Source organism: Neoarius graeffei, chromosome 4 (assembly GCF_027579695.1).
Source record: "Neoarius graeffei isolate fNeoGra1 chromosome 4, fNeoGra1.pri, whole genome shotgun sequence".
NCBI lineage: Eukaryota > Metazoa > Chordata > Actinopteri > Siluriformes > Ariidae > Neoarius > Neoarius graeffei.
The window spans coordinates 86,057,148-86,073,362 of record NC_083572.1 but is presented as its reverse complement, the minus strand read 5'-3'; the positions used below and the strand labels follow the sequence as shown (position 1 = coordinate 86,073,362).

The 16,215-nt window shown below is 41.5% G+C and overlaps 1 protein-coding gene across 1 annotated transcript in view; it reads right to left on the bottom strand.

Moving 5' to 3' along the window:
- The window catches only part of jak1 (Janus kinase 1), a 112,843-nt gene that overhangs the window by 50,893 nt on the left and 45,735 nt on the right, over positions 1-16,215 (bottom strand). Inside the window, exons 4-8 of the mRNA XM_060919926.1 lie at positions 15,674-15,815; positions 15,159-15,322; positions 1,702-2,050; positions 520-702; positions 126-283 (exon numbers count right to left, since the gene is read on the bottom strand). Of these exons, the coding sequence (XP_060775909.1) occupies positions 126-283; positions 520-702; positions 1,702-2,050; positions 15,159-15,322; positions 15,674-15,815 (996 nt within the window). The remainder of the gene's footprint in view (positions 1-125; positions 284-519; positions 703-1,701; positions 2,051-15,158; positions 15,323-15,673; positions 15,816-16,215) is intronic.

Genomic DNA, 16,215 nt, shown 5'->3' with positions numbered 1-16,215 from the left:
AAACCACTGATACACGATGATATCTGCAACCACATACGCTAACAGTGATGATGTTTTAAAAGCTTTTTTTTTTTAAGGAAAGCACAGTCTGAGATGACTGGTGTATGGATGGATGTATACTGTACCAGATGGGTCCGTGGCAGCCGTTCTGCAGATTCTGGACCACAGAAGAAGGCGCTACCTCAGTGCACAGGTAGTGATGGGCATCTACAGTCAGTCTGAAATATCCATCCACCAAAGCAGCAAAAGCCAGAGCCTCTTCACGATAGCCCAAATGCAGCTCCTGCACAACAAGATGACGACCAGTGTATCCATATCGATTACACACAAACGGATATGAACAACATCTACAACGGCTCCGAAATAGAATTATATAATAAACCAGCGCACAAAAGGCAAGAGTGGTACTGCACGTGCACACGTTTCTGTTCGTTACGAAATGCACAGAGAACACCGTCGACTGGCAAAACTGGCTGTTATCCTACAGCGCTATCACCGATATAAACATGGCTCATTTACCATGGTTTTGTTGTCCTGTCTGTATATGGTGACGCCAGCCTCTTTTGTGACGATGTGAGTGATCTCATAAAAGTCAGAGAAGAGGGTCCATCCGTTGCTGGCATCGTTCTTTTTGTCGTTCTTCTGTTTGCAGTCAGTCCTTGTCTTCCGTGATTTACTTTTGTCTTTGAGACTCAGACCATTCTGTTCAGGAAGTAGTACAAAAAATAACGGTTGGCAAACTTTACTTGAGAATGGCAAGAACAGAACATTGTAGGGGAGAGGAAGAAAAAAAAAAGGGATTAGAACTCGGTGGAATGTGAATACAGGCCTTACAGAAATCCTCACTCTTAAAGGAACAGTCCACCGTATTTCCATAATGAAATATGCTCTTATCTGAATTGAGACGAGCTGCTCCGTACCTCTCCGAGCTTTGCGCGACCTCCCAGTCAGTCAGACGCAGTCAGACGCGCGGTCACTCCTGTTAGCAATGTAGCTAGGCTCAGTATGGCCAATGGTATTTTTTGGGGCTGTAGTTAGATGCGACCAAACTCTTCCGCGTTTTTCCTGTTTACATAGGTTTATATGACCAGTGATATGAAACAAGTTCAGTTACACAAATTGAAACGTAGCGATTTTCTATGCTATGGAAAGTCCGCACTATAATGACAGGCGTACTAACACCTTCTGTGCGCTTCGGCAGCGCATTGATACGGAGCTCAGATATCAACGCGCTGCCGAAGCACGCAGAAGGTGTTAGTACGCCTGTCATTATAGTGCGGACTTTCCATAGCATAGAAAATCGCTACGTTTCAATTTGTGTAACTGAACTTGTTTCATGTCACTGGTCATATAAACCTATGTAAACAGGAAAAACGCGGAAGAGTTTGGTCGCATCTAACTACATCCCCAAAAAATACCGTTGGCCATACTGAGCCTAGCTACATTGCTAACAGGAGTGACAGCGCGTCTGACTGCGTCTGACTGACTGGGAGGTCGCACAAAGCTCGGAGAGGTACGGAGCAGCTCGTCTCAATTCAGATAAGAGCATATTTCATTATGGAAGTACGGTGGACTGTTCCTTTAAGGGGTGCCAATAATTCTAGAGTTCATTGTAAGTAATACGAAAAGGGTTCTTTAATCTCTTTCTCAACTTGTATTCGATATGTAATCTACATTCACGTGCTCTATGGCGTCACTCACCTGCTGAAACTTCTTCCTCCATGAGATGCCAGTTGTGCCACACACCTGCACTTCGTAAACCTGTGCCTCATCCCCCATGCTGGGTGTGTGTGTAGGTGAGACCTCACCCTCCCCACACACGTGCAGGCTTTTAGGTTGCACCGTTTCACAGCCCAAGCCCCAAGTCAGCGTCTCCAGTGTGGAGAGGTATTTCACCTTCAGGTCGTACAGGGTGATGTTACTGTCCCGGATGGTCTTGCTGTTGAACTCATTAAGGAAGTTCTTAAAAACGTTGCTGATGCGCATGCGAGTCAGGAAGCTGCGCTGCTTAATGGTGCGGTTGAGGCTCTCAGGAATAAAACGCTTGTAGCTGAGAGAGGAAGGAAGGAAGAAGAGCAAGAGGATGAATGTTAGAAACAAAGTCAGATGGAAAACAGGAAGTGAGATGTTGCTTTGATTCCTTTGTAGTAGTTTTTATAAATTATAGTGGCTTACAGTATGTGTGCAAAATAAGTTTTCCCAATATCCCAATATCTAGAAGCGATAAGAACCGAAAATAAATTTTAGCATCTGAAATGTTTCGGATCTCACTGCATTCTTATATATTATACTTTGAAAGCTTATTTAAGCTTACTGCCTTAACTCCATTGACACAAAGTAAAGTACAGGCAAATCTAGAACACTGAAATTTCAGACTCCTGCTTGTCATACTTTTTTTTTTTAAAGAATTTTTGCTGTGTACTTCAGCAGTTCTAGTTGATTTTTCAGTTATTATTTTACTATATCCTGCAAGTTGGCCTAGTGGTTAGCGTGTCCACCTCTCGAGCGGGAGATCGTGAGTTCTACTCGCAGTCGGGTCATACCAAAGACCATCATAAAAATGGTACCTACCATAGATTTACATAGAAGACTAGATGCCTCGTCCCCGCTGCCCGTCAACGAAGTCGAACGTCCGCACATGGCGGCCATCTTACCTCAGACAGCTGGCTTACCCATTACATTGTGTTGGTAGCGGTATGTACTTTTCAGATGACCGTAACGTCCTCAAATTTCAATCGATATTCAAACGGTTTGGTTTGTTATTAAAAAAAAAAACTAACGGAAGTATGTATTTATGATATTAATGATGAATAATCATTTTATGTTTTAAAAAAATACACATACCTTGGCGAAAATATTTCAGTATACTACAGACTGTAAGACAGGATGCATGCTGAAACTCCTATGCTGTGAGAAGCCTAAAGGCCAATTTATGCTGACAACCCAGTCCTCGCAGATAGTGTCGCAGACAGCGTCTGCGTAGCCCCCACACCTTCGCAGACGCTCTGCGCGCACCTCCCAAAAATTGTGACCACCGCAGACAGCGTCGCAGACAAGAGGGCTCTGATTGGTCCACTCTACATCCGCTGTACACGCACTTCCGCTTCCCTACTTTCCCGGTTTGGTTTGTTTTCACGACCGGCATTTTTAAAAACATGAGCGAAGATGGAGCAGCACGAAGAGCGCTTGATTGAGGAAGTGAGGAAGTACGTACATCTATACGACTCCAGTTCTAGTCATTATAAGTAACCGGAGGATAAACACTCCACTAACCACACCCACCAACTACTCCTAGCGACTTCGCGCCCCCTATAACATCGCGCACGCCTTTACTCCCCGCTCAACGATAAATTACAACTGTCTGCAAAAAGCTATCTGCGAAAGCCTTGTCGCAAGAGCATGCAGAGGCCTTAACACTGCATACTTATGGAAAACTGCGGCCTTAGGACAAATAACCATATAATTTATTTCCAATTTTTAGTGAAAATATTTTTACATGTGATAGGGCCGTAGGGGAAGCTAAAGTTAAATAAACAGCTTACTCACTTCTGAAACTTCAGAAATACTTCATCCACCTCAAAAAACTAATGCACTCACATCATAGCATAATAACAAATGTAAACTCACATCATAGCATAATAACAAATGCACTGCCCGAGTAAGTAATAGTATAAAACAGTGACAGCGACTCACGGTAGTTTGTGACAAAAAAAAGCACTTAATTAATCACATGTGGTTATACTTCCAAGGATAAAAAGATATCTTTACATTTACAAAAAGAACATTCAAAGCTGATTATCATGTCAAAGTCAATATATGTTAGCACAGAAGATTGAAATTTCATTTGACTAGGCTCCAGTGTGCAGTTAAAATAAAACTAAACATACTGATATAAACATCTACAATTAAAACACACACATCATCTTGTCATCAAAGTCAGTACTTTGATTTCCTGTAAATCATAATGTGAGTGCTGGGCTGGGCTGTGCTTGCGTAAGTCTTCATACCCCTTGTCTGTGGTAAGATGGCCGCCCTGTGCGGACGTTCTGGAATACGCGGTGAGGAATCTAGTCTTCTATGTAAATCTATGGTACCTACTGCCATCTGGCAAGGCACGCTGCAATACAGATGTGAGTGGGGAGTCAAACTCTCGGGGTTACCAGAGGACCAGCCCCCACTGTAACCCTGGCTATGTAACAGGCAAGAGGCAGAGGGCTACGGAAACGGAGATTGGCGCCACATGGCGTGGGAAGGACTTTGATTTTGATTTGATTTTATTATAGACAATTATTTTTAATTATGCCTCCTGTCACCGTGGTTCATTACTGTGAAATGCCCTGAAATTACAAAGTTATTAACTAAGACACACCAGAAATAATATCAAACTTCAACAAAAGACTCAAGAAAACCTTCCCCGAAATGTCCAAGTGCAGCGCACATGACAGGACTGATAACATTAAAAGGCTGCGCTGCAAAAATGCACATCTCTAGTATCTAAGATAGAAAAGCCAGATATGTCAATCACTACAAAGATGAGCCTGCATTGTTCTCAAACTTTCCAGAGGTGGACAGTAACGAAGTACATTTACTTGAGTGCTGTACTTAAGTACACTTTTTGAGTATCTGTACTTTACTTGAGTATTTTTATTTTTTTTGGAAACTTACGACTGTAACTTCACTACAATTGAAAGGCAAATATCGTACTTTTCACTCCACTACATTTCTGTCAAGACCCTCGTTACTTGTTGCTAAGAAGCAGCTTTGAAAGTGGATTTTTTTTCTTTTCTTTTCTAAAACATGATTGGTTTTTTCGCAGGTGACACTGAGACAGTAATCACTAGGGTCAAGTCACGTCCATAAACTGGATAAAATCAAGTTCGGTGATTTCTCAGCAGCGTTATTTAACATGATCAGTTGATGACAGAATGGAAGGAGGCGGTTCTTCTGGGGGATTCTGGGCGATGTACTCATGGCCATACCTAGAACCCATGTTTCAGTTTTCTGAAAGGAATAAAGAGTCGTTTCATTTTAAATGTTTCCTTTGTTTGCCGAAAACAAACCACATCACGGCCTACAAAAACTCGCCGTTCGACCTGCGGGAGCATACTGACGTATATAAACGTTTTATTCCAAGAGAAAGCTTGCAACAAAGTTGTTTGTGCTTTTAGAGCTAGCGATAATGTTGCAATAGCTATGCAGTCTGGTTAGCCAAATGACTTTCTATGGATGTGCCCGCCAAGTTGCCGTAGCCTTGTCCACGGCTAACGTTAACACGTAGCTAGTTAAATTGGACACTGTTAGTTAGCATGTAAAAACGGAGTTACGCTAACATGAATAACATTAACTTATCTGAAGTCCTTCCAGAAAAGTTTTAGCATAATCTTGCCAAAAAAACAGAATGTAGAAATATTTCTTTTCTAGTAGCGTTAGCTACCCAATATGATTTCAAGTTTGAAAAGCATTTGCTAGCATGTCAGATGGAGTTTCATTGACTAGCTAGCTTAAAGCATATACGCAGAACCATGGCCTCACTTTCGTTTATAAATGCCTTGAGACCTCAAGAATGGCACAGGAATAGTTTCAAGCGTTACCAATAAATCTAATATAGTAATTTTTACGATTAAAGTGATTTATATAGGTAGAGGTCTGAGTGAATGACCTTGACGTCCGTAACGTCACAGCAGGAAGTCTATCGGTCTCATCGCCATTTCCGCTATACTAAAACACAGAGCTGACTGCAACTCCGATCTCCATTTTGAGCTAATTTATCGCTATGCCATACAGATGTGTTGCTCGCCGGTGCAGCAACACGACAGAAGGTGGATTTACGTTGCATTCGTGGCCCAAGAATGTTCAAACTACAAAGATTTGGACGCGTTTTGCGAGAAGTTCACGGGCACATTGGGTGCCTACGAAGTGGTCTCTCCTCTGCTCTGCACATTTTACTGAAGACTCGTACGAGACCTCTGATCTGTTGAGGAGCGTTGGCTATAAGCCTGTATTGAAAGAGGGTGCAGTACCAACAATTAAAGGAAAAGAAAACTACAAGAAGAGGAAAGTATTTATTTATTTATTAAAAAGGAAAGTAAGTTCAGTTGCACCAGTTCTCCCGGAGTGTGAGCTGAGGGTTGCTGTTAAAACCCGGAATGGAACAGGACATGACATATCATCGCTCGGGCAGTGACATCCCTGTGGTTGTTGCTAAAGCCGGTGACATTCTGTCCCGTCCCGGGTTTTAGTAATTGCCTGAGCCGAGCAGTAATGGCGGAGTACACAGTATGGAGAAAATGGAGAATGAGTGGAGCAGCCGTCTGATTTCTCCACTGGATATTGCTGCCATCTCGCCCTTACGTGGATGAAGCAAATGAACGGAGAACTGAACGAACAACTGAAAGTCAGATTGTTTCAAAACAATCAGCCACAAGATCGGCCTTCAAGAAGTGAGAACAGACGGGTAAGCTCCGACTCTCATTTGGATACAAAACAACAACAAAAACAACACGTTGTTTACCTGCATTTAGATCAATACATGTAACTTGTATTGTGTGTTTAAGTTACCGGTATAAGATTATTTAATTTGCTTCAGAATGTGATTGTCTCAGTTCATCTGATTATTTAATGAGCCTTTTACGTTTTATCAGTGAAAATGCATGCATGTATATGTGTGTTGCATAAGTTATAACAACTATGCTATTTTAATGAGAGTCAACCCACAATCAATGAAATCAAATCAGTCTTAGTTGAGCAAGTCGATAACGGTATTTCATACTTTCACCATACATTTTTATTTATATGACTTTAGTTTATAGCTGTCAAAGTCCTTGGCCTTAAAACCGGTTATCGCGGTGACGTCACGCACTCAGGGCTGGCTGGCTCAGCGGGGCAGCTCGAACGCCAACTTTGCGGTCGATTTTAACTCTCAAATATATATATATACATTTTTATTCCCATTTATGCAGCATACAAGAGTCAAGGATGGAGATACTATCCACTCAGAAATGTATTTAAAAATAAAGGTTCTGTGTATCTGCTTTAACGTTAAACCACCATGATGGCACACAGCATGTGTTTATTTTGTGAATTCACATTTCTGTCTGGGCGGCACGGTGGTGTAGTGGTTAGCGCTGTCGCCTCACAGCAAGAAGGTCCAGGTTCGAGCCCCGGGGCCGGCGAGGGCCTTTCTGTGTGGAGTTTGCATGTTCTCCCCATGTCCGCGTGGGTTTCCTCCGGGTGCTCCGGTTTCCCCCACAGTCCAAAGACATGCAGGTTAGGTTAACTGGTGACTCTAAATTGACCGTAGGTGTGACCGTGAGTGTGAATGGTTGTCTGTGTCTATGTGTCAGCCCTGTGATGACCTGGCGACTTGTCCAGGGTGTACCCCGCCTTTCGCCCGTAGTCAGCTGGGATAGGCTCCAGATTGCCTGCGACCCTGTAGAACAGGATAAAGCGGCTAGAGATAATGAGATGAGATGAGACATTTCTGTCTTTGGTAATGGCGTTAGGTTTTGTAAGCGTTGTGGCAATAATACAACGATGCGTTGACAGAAAATGTACTTTTAATACTTAAGTATTTTTAAAAGCAAGTACTTCAGTACTTAAGTAAAAATTTGACTGGACAACTTTCACTTGTATCGGAGTAACATTTGACCAGCGGGATCTGTACTTTGACTTCAGTAATGAAGTTGGGTTCTTTGTCCACCTCTGAACATTTCATTAACATGACACACAAACGTACGTACATCAACACCTACAAAAACCGGGCGGAGAAAACTGCAGACAATCCGGTATGCTATCTCATCAGCTAAAACTAGTGAAAGTACTACCATCAACTGGAACGCGTTCACTCGTCTATACTCGTGATGCAGATCAACACTGCAACGCTACAGTCAACATTTTGATTACAGAAACATTTTGGTCTAAGAAACTGCTTGAGAGCTTAAGAGAATTATGACAGAAATATGCTCTGTATATCATTTATGCTGAATTATAGTTAACTGTACAGGCTTTGAGAGGAACTGAAGATGAAATAAATCAGAAGCGCTCCCTCATTAATAATAATAAAACCGCAGTCACATATGTGGCCGGTCCACCCAGATAAATTCACATTTGCCTCCGCATTTCATTTTTAATCCTTTCAAAGAATACCTTGTTTCTAGTTTGGCAGCGACATGAACGAGGCTCAAAGTCAGCATGAGAATGAAAGGAAAGGAAAGGAAAGTGTGGTGGAGAGAAGGGAGGGGTAATGCTATAGAAAGTAGAAGCAAGCTTTTATGCACTTTATTACATCGGGTGTGGTTCATTTCGGGTGTGGCTCAACACAATGAGTACACGAGGAATACAGTATTCTTTGATGTGTTGTTTTGCATTGGTTTACTCTTGTATATGTATCAATGCTGACCGTCAAATTATTATAAACTTGTTTTTGCGACTGTATATGATCGCAGAGCTTGATTCAACAAAAGGGTGCATTATCTCCTATTTTTTTTAACCCTATTTTCTCCCAGTTTGGCCATCCTAGCTAGCTAGCTCTCTCTCTCCCTTATCACCCAACAGCTACCAACCATGAGGGCTTCCGCCGAGACACATGAAGCCATTGCATCTTTTCGAATTGCTGCTCATACTATGTCACAGGGCAGCTGAATGCACTCGGAGCTCTCCTCTACATACAGGAGCTCACGGCTGTCTACAACTGGCTAGTGACAGCGAAGAGAGTAACACAATCCCTCCTATGAGGACAGCACGGCTGATTTTGTTCCCTTTTGCTCTCCCAACCACAGAGGCTGCAGCATTATTACCCTGTGGCAGGTAAAAATTGCATGAAGTTCAGATACAGCTCCCCAGTTACCATGCTAATGAAATACTTTAATAATAATAATAATAATAATAATAATAATAATGGCGGCACGGTGGTGTAGTGGTTAGCGCTGTCGCCTCACAGCAAGAAGGTCCTGGGTTCGAGCCCCGGGGCCGGCAAGGGCCTTTCTGTGCGGAGTTTGCATGTTCTCCCCGTGTCCGCGTGGGTTTCCTCCGGGTGCTCCGGTTTCCCCCACAGTCCAAAGACATGCAGGTTAGGTTAACTGGTGACTCTAAATTGACCGTAGGTGTGAATGTGAGTGTGAATGGTTGTCTGTGTGTCAGCCCTGTGATGACCTGGCGACTTGTCCAGGGTGTACCCCGCCTTTCGCCCGTAGTCAGCTGGGATAGGCTCCAGCTTGCCTGCGACCCTGTAGAAGGATAAAGCGGCTAGAGATAATGAGATGAGATGAGATAATAATAATAATAGCGCAATGCATTTTCAAGAGGTAAAAGGAATAATACCAATTCAGATCGATATTCCATGTTGCCAAAGATATGCGGCGGCACTCTGAATGCTCTTTCAGCTGCATCAGACCGAGCAGCGCTCGAGCTATTAGTTCATGCTCCTCTTTATCAGGCACTGATAAAGATTGCAATGATTTATAATTCCACTATCCATAAGAGTCTGGTTCCTCTCAAAGTTTCAGTCTCGTGTTCTTTCGGGGAGTTTTTCCTTGCCACTGTCACTTGCTTGTTCATTAGGGATCCAAATCTGTATACAGATTTTTGTAAAGCTGCTTTGTGACTATGTCTATTGTGGAAATAAGTGCAATACAAATAAAACTGAATTGAACTAAAAAAAAAAAAAAAAGTGTTCTTGATAAACCTGCAGATTTGTTTCTATCAGTAGTTTTAGTCTTGCTTAAGAGTTGTTTTTGTTCTTTTTCTTTTCTACTGCGACACGCATGTGTTTCAAATTTTACCTACATTACATCAGGGTTGTGAGACCTGGAGGATTTCACTTTGCTCCCATGCATTATAAGGCAGCTCCACCTCTGATTCGCAGCTATTGTGTGAGATTTAGCTTATTAAAATACAATTACTGGGAAGGATTATTTATTTGAGAAAGACTGCGGAGCGAATCGGGAACGCTGATTTAACACAAATTCCTAAAAACAAAAACAAAGCAAAAATAAATGGCTTGATAAAATGGAGTAAATGACTTAAATCTGAGCCAACCATCATTAAATTAAAAAAAAAAGAAAAAACGAAGCAATATTTACTCGGTTTCACAAAACCTTAGGAAGTTTGTATTTAAAGTGTCAAATGTTATTGAAATTGTTGTTTCATTAACAGTTGTTACTTAGTTATCTGAGGATTACTTATTTTCGGCATCTTTCCTTATATTTTTTCTATAGTTGCAACTAGTCTTATGGCTTGAATATAATTTGAGACAGTATAAAAGTATAAGCCTGTGGCTTCTTTTTAAATACTGTCTCACCATTAGAGATGATATACATTTGAATTACATTTAATTTTAATTACTGATTCACTGATTCATATTAGAAATTTTATTTTATATATATGTGTGTGTGTAAAAATATGTATGTATGAATGTATGTATGTGTATATGTATGTGGCTATGTATGTATATCATGGTTTTCCCCAAATCGTTTTAGCGTATCAGGCCCGATACACTTGCTCTGCCTGCCGATACGCTTAGTCACTTTAGTTAAAATCCAATACGCTTAGATTTATACCGATACATTAAATTTCCTACCCACAAGTAACTAGATACATAGGAGAGCAAATAACAGAACCCTTTACATCTCATCTCATTATCTCTAGCCGCTTTATCCTGTTCTACAGGGCCGCAGGCGAGCTGGAGCCTATCCCAGCTGACTACGGGCGAAAGGCGGGGTACACCCTGGACAAGTCGCCAGGTCATCACAGGGCTGACACATAGACACAGACAACCATTCACACTCACATTCACACCTACGCTCAATTTAGAGTCACCAGTTAACCTAACCTGCATGTCTTTGGACTGTGGGGGAAACCGGAGCGCCCGGAGGAAACCCACGCGGACACGGGGAGAACATGCAAACTCCGCACAGAAAGGCCCTCGCCAGCCCCGGGGCTCGAACCCGGACCTTCTTGCTGTGAGGTGACAGCTCTAACCACTACACCAACGTGCCGCCCGAACCATTTACATATTGATTGATATTTGTGTTAAACAAGCGGTCTTTTTTTCCCCAGTGTTTGTGTTGATTCTGTCAAAGTAATATGTCCGCATGGCATGATGTTCAGCTTAAATCTTTCACATCCCACCCTTCCCCTGTCACTTCAGGTGCGCCCCAGGGCTCTGTCCTGGGGCCCCTCCTTTTCATCATTTATCTCCTTCCCCTTGGCAACATCTTCCGTAAATATAATATCAGTTTCCACTGCTATGCGGATGACACCCAGCTCTACCTCTCCAGTAAACCCACTTCCAACCTCCCACCCTCCTCCCTTACTGACTGCCTAGCAGAAATAAAAACCTGGTTCCCCTCCAACTTCCTCAAACTACACAGTGACAAAACTGAGGTTCTCCTCATTGGCACCAAATTGTCATTATCCAAAATTGACAGTTCCTCTCTTTATATTGACAATTGCTCCGTCTCCCCCTCCCCACAGGTTAAGAGTCTGGGTGTCATCCTTGACAGCACTCTTTCCTTCCAATCCCATATTAATAACATTACCCGGTCTGCGTATTTCCATTTACACAATTTCAACCGTCTCCGCCCCTCCTTTACTCCCCATGCCACTGCTATTCTTGTCCACAGCCTCGTCACTTCTCGTCTGGATTACTGCAACTCCCTCCTCTCTGGTCTCCCTCACAAATCTGTCCATAACATCCAACTGGTCCAGAATTCAGCTGCCCGCATCATCACCAGAACCCCCTCCATCCACCACATCACGCCCATCCTGCAGCAGCTCCACTGGCTCCCAGTCAAGTTTCGAATTGAATTCAAAACCCTTCTGTTAACTTTCAAGGCCATCCACAACCTCGCTCCCCCATATCTGTCCGATCTCCTCCACGTTGCCACTCCCTCTCATTCCCTCAGATCTTCTTCTTCCATCCACTTGACTGTCCCCTCCGCCCGTCTCACCACCATGGGGAGCAGAGCTTTCAGCCGCTCTGCTCCCCGGCTTTGGAACTCATTACCTCCCGAACTTAGAAATATCAACTCCCTTCCACATTTCAAATCCTCACTCAAAACACACCTGTTCAAACTTGCTTTTCAACTTTAAATCACTGCACTGTCAAATTTTTAATTGTAACTTGTTTTAATGTTTTTTTTTCTTTTTGTAATTTTAATGTGTATTTTATGGTTTGTCTTTCATTTTTGTACGGTGTCCTTGGGTGCTAGAAAGGCGCCTTTAAATAAAATGTATTATTATTATTATTATTATTATTATTATGTAAACAAACTGTAATCTGTTGGCTGTGTCAAGATCATGTGTTCAAACCGTCCAATAAAAATATCGAAAGAAAACGTCAGACATCCCGGAAGTTTCCGATTCATTATAAGCGATCTCATTGGCTGCCGATGTCATCCCGCACCAGACAGACAAAGCCGACTGATTTTAATCACAAAAGTTTGACCTGGTCTATCATTCATGAATGTGTTTATAAGTACATAATCTTTCTGCAAACTTAAACGTATGAATTAAGTTTTCTTTTCCTTTAAATGTTTTAATCTTAATCTAGTCCATTTAATAAAGTGCCAAAATTTAAACTTGCCTTACTTTTCTTTTCAGTGTATCTTAGTTATACATATATTAGGGTAATTGCATCAGAAACATTCTAAATCATTACAGTTATAGTAATACAGCAACTTATTTTAAGGTGGCAGGTCTTAGGTTCAGATCCCTTTGTGATCAACAGGAGGTCATGATGATCGATTCTCTTCACTGGGTTGCATAAGATGGAGCAAACCACTGTTCATATTTTCATGCACATTTTAATTACAACACTACTTGATCATAGAGAATTAAGGAATCCCCGTAGATTTTCAATCTATCATATACCTCAGTAATCGATAACCAAACAGTTTAACTTGCATGTTGAACTTTAAGGTGAAATTTCAAATGTGTATACATTACATTAATACTATTTAGGTCAGAAATCATTGAAACACTGGTAAACTCTATCCTATAATCATGTATCTAAAGCCTCTGAGACCCTGAAAATGCACCTGAGAGCATCTATTTTCAAAAAATAGTTTCATTTTGCGCCATTGGCGCTCAATTGTCTGTGTATCATCATGCCAGAATTTAGGGCTTTAATTTTTTTTCTGGGGAAAACACTGTATTTGTATATATGTACAACCCTGATTCCAAAAATGTTGGGACAAAGTACAAATTGTAAATAAAAACGGAATGCAATGATGTGGAAGTTTCAAAATTCCATATTTTATTCAGAATAGAACATAGATGACATATCAAATGTTTAAACTGAGAAAATGTATCATTTAAAGAGAAAAATTAGGTGATTTTAAATTTCATGACAACAACACATCTCAAAAAAGTTGGGACAAGGCCATGTTTCCCACTGTGAGACATCCCCTTTTCTCTTTACAACAGTCTGTAAACGTCTGGGGACTGAGGAGACAAGTTGCTCAAGTTTAGGGATAGGAATGTTAACCCATTCTTGTCTAATGTAGGATTCTAGTTGCTCAACTGTCTTAGGTCTTTTTTGTCGTAGCTTCCGTTTTATGATGCGCCAAATGTTTTCTATGGGTGAAAGATCTGGACTGCAGGCTGGCCAGTTCAGTACCCGGACCCTTCTTCTACGCAGCCATGATGCTGTAATTGATGCAGTATGTGGTTTGGCATTGTCATGTTGGAAAATGCAAGGTCTTCCCTGAAAGAGACGTCGTCTGGATGGGAGCATATGTTGCTCTAGAACCTGGATATACCTTTCAGCATTGATGGTGTCTTTCCAGATGTGTAAGCTGCCCATGCCACACGCACTAATGCAACCCCATACCATCAGAGATGTAGGCTTCTGAACTGAGCGCCGATAACAACTTGGGTCGTCCTTCTCCTCTTTAGTCCGAATGACACGGCGTCCCTGATTTCCATAAAGAACTTCAAATTTTGATTCGTCTGACCACAGAACAGTTTTCCACTTTGCCACAGTCCATTTTAAATGAGCCTTGGCCCAGAGAAGACGTCTGCGCTTCTGGATCGTGTTTAAATACGGCTTCTTCTTTGAACTATAGAGTTTTAGCTGGCAATGGCAGATGGCACGGTGAATTGTGTTCACAGATAATGTTCTCTGGAAATATTCCTGAGCCCATTTTGTGATTTCCAATACAGAAGCATACCTGTATGTGATGCAGTGCCGTCTAAGGGCCCGAAGATCACGGGCACCCAGTATGGTTTTCCGGCCTTGACCCTTACGCACAGAGATTCTTCCAGATTCTCTGAATCTTTTGATGATATTATGCACTGTAGATGATGATATGTTCAAACTCTTTGCAATTTTACACTGTCGAACTCCTTTCTGATATTGCTCCACTATTTGTCGGCGCAGAATTAGGGGGATTGGTGATCCTCTTCCCATCTTTACTTCTGAGAGCCGCTGCCACTCCAAGATGCTCTTTTTATACCCAGTCATGTTAATGACCTATTGCCAATTGACCTAATGAGTTGCAATTTGGTCCTCCAGCTGTTCCTTTTTTGTACCTTTAACTTTTCCAGCCTCTTATTGCCCCTGTCCCAACTTTTTTGAGATGTGTTGCTGTCATGAAATTTCAAATGAGCCAATATTTGGCATGAAATTTCAAAATGTCTCACTTTCGACATTTGATATGTTGTCTATGTTCTATTGTGAATACAATATCAGTTTTTGAGATTTGTAAATTATTGCATTCCATTTTTATTGACAATTTGTACTTTGTCCCAACTTTTTTGGAATCGGGGTTGTATGTATGTATGCGTGTGTGTACATTATATATGTTATATTTGCATTATCATTTATACATAATGAACTTTAATTCTATTTTTTATTCTTGTAATTTTTGTTAATTTTGCCTTAGATATCATGGCAATGTGTAAATAATGTAATATATCTACATTGGTTGTAAATTCAATTCAATTCAATTCAGTTCAACTTTGAGTAATTGTAACCCCAATAATTTTAATGCACACATTAAACTGATGTGAAATTAATGACGCTTGCAGTTAGAAAGTTCTGGAAAGCAGCTCTAAATATTACAGTGGTGAATCATTTGTAAAATACATCATTTTTAACAGACCGTATGCTCGGATACCATATGTGATGTGAATTTGTACTGTGCATGAGGTGTCACCTGGTTTCAGCCCCTGATCCTGACAGAGGCAGGTTGTTGCTCTTGGCATGATGAGTAATGGCGAGGACAGCCATGCCCAGGCACTCATTCTCTATCTCGTGCAGTTCTGCCTCATTCTGAGGGACACGGACTGGCGCCAATCCCCTCAGAAAGTCATACTGTCCCTGCAAACACAGGACAGAACTCTCTTATTTACACCGTTACAGGATAGGCTCCAGCTTGCATGCGACCCTGTAGAACAGGATAAAGCGGCTAGAGATAATGAGATAATGAGACTTCAACGAATAACATTCAGACATTCAAAAACCACCCTGAAAACAAATACCCTGAAATTTGACCATTATCAAACATGTTAGATAATAATTAAGTAGCTACTGCTCTGAAAGCATGACAGATGATTTGAATAACCACCCAACCACAATGTTCAGAACTGTTTATTGTACTAACGTATGCTTCCACACCCAAGCAGTTAATTCAATAGGGTAGTGAACTTCTTTTTTTTTTTTGGATCTCACCTGAGCAAAAAGGTAATCCAGGGAGGCAGCATCAAGCAATGGTGTTCCTTCAGGGCCTTTAGCTCCCTTCTGTTTGTTTAAAGAATGGCGCCACACAGGAGACTCGCTCTCAGAAGTTCCGTGCCAGTTTGTGAAATAAAACCTATTGGGGAGCGAGACAATGTTTGAGAGTACATTTGCATACGTGTGCATGGACAAAAAGCATCAAGGCTTCAATATAACTGTTGCTATCATGTTGGTGGCATGTCTGAAACAGAAATGCACACATGAGAGGTACAGTAATAGAAGGACTCGATTTTTTAGCAGGCAGGAACCTCTTTAAGTGGGGGGAAAAAAAGATGGAGAAGCCCGAAAATACAGTTTTATTTTATAAATATATCTATTGACAAAAATTAGACATGCTATTTAAATGTGTAGTGTAATATTTACAGTCACTGGATATGAGTAATCGCGCGCGCTGATCGGCTACTCTACTACTAGGCTATCAGCACATATACTGTGAGTAGAGTTGCTGAACCAACCGAGGATGAAATAAAAACTGC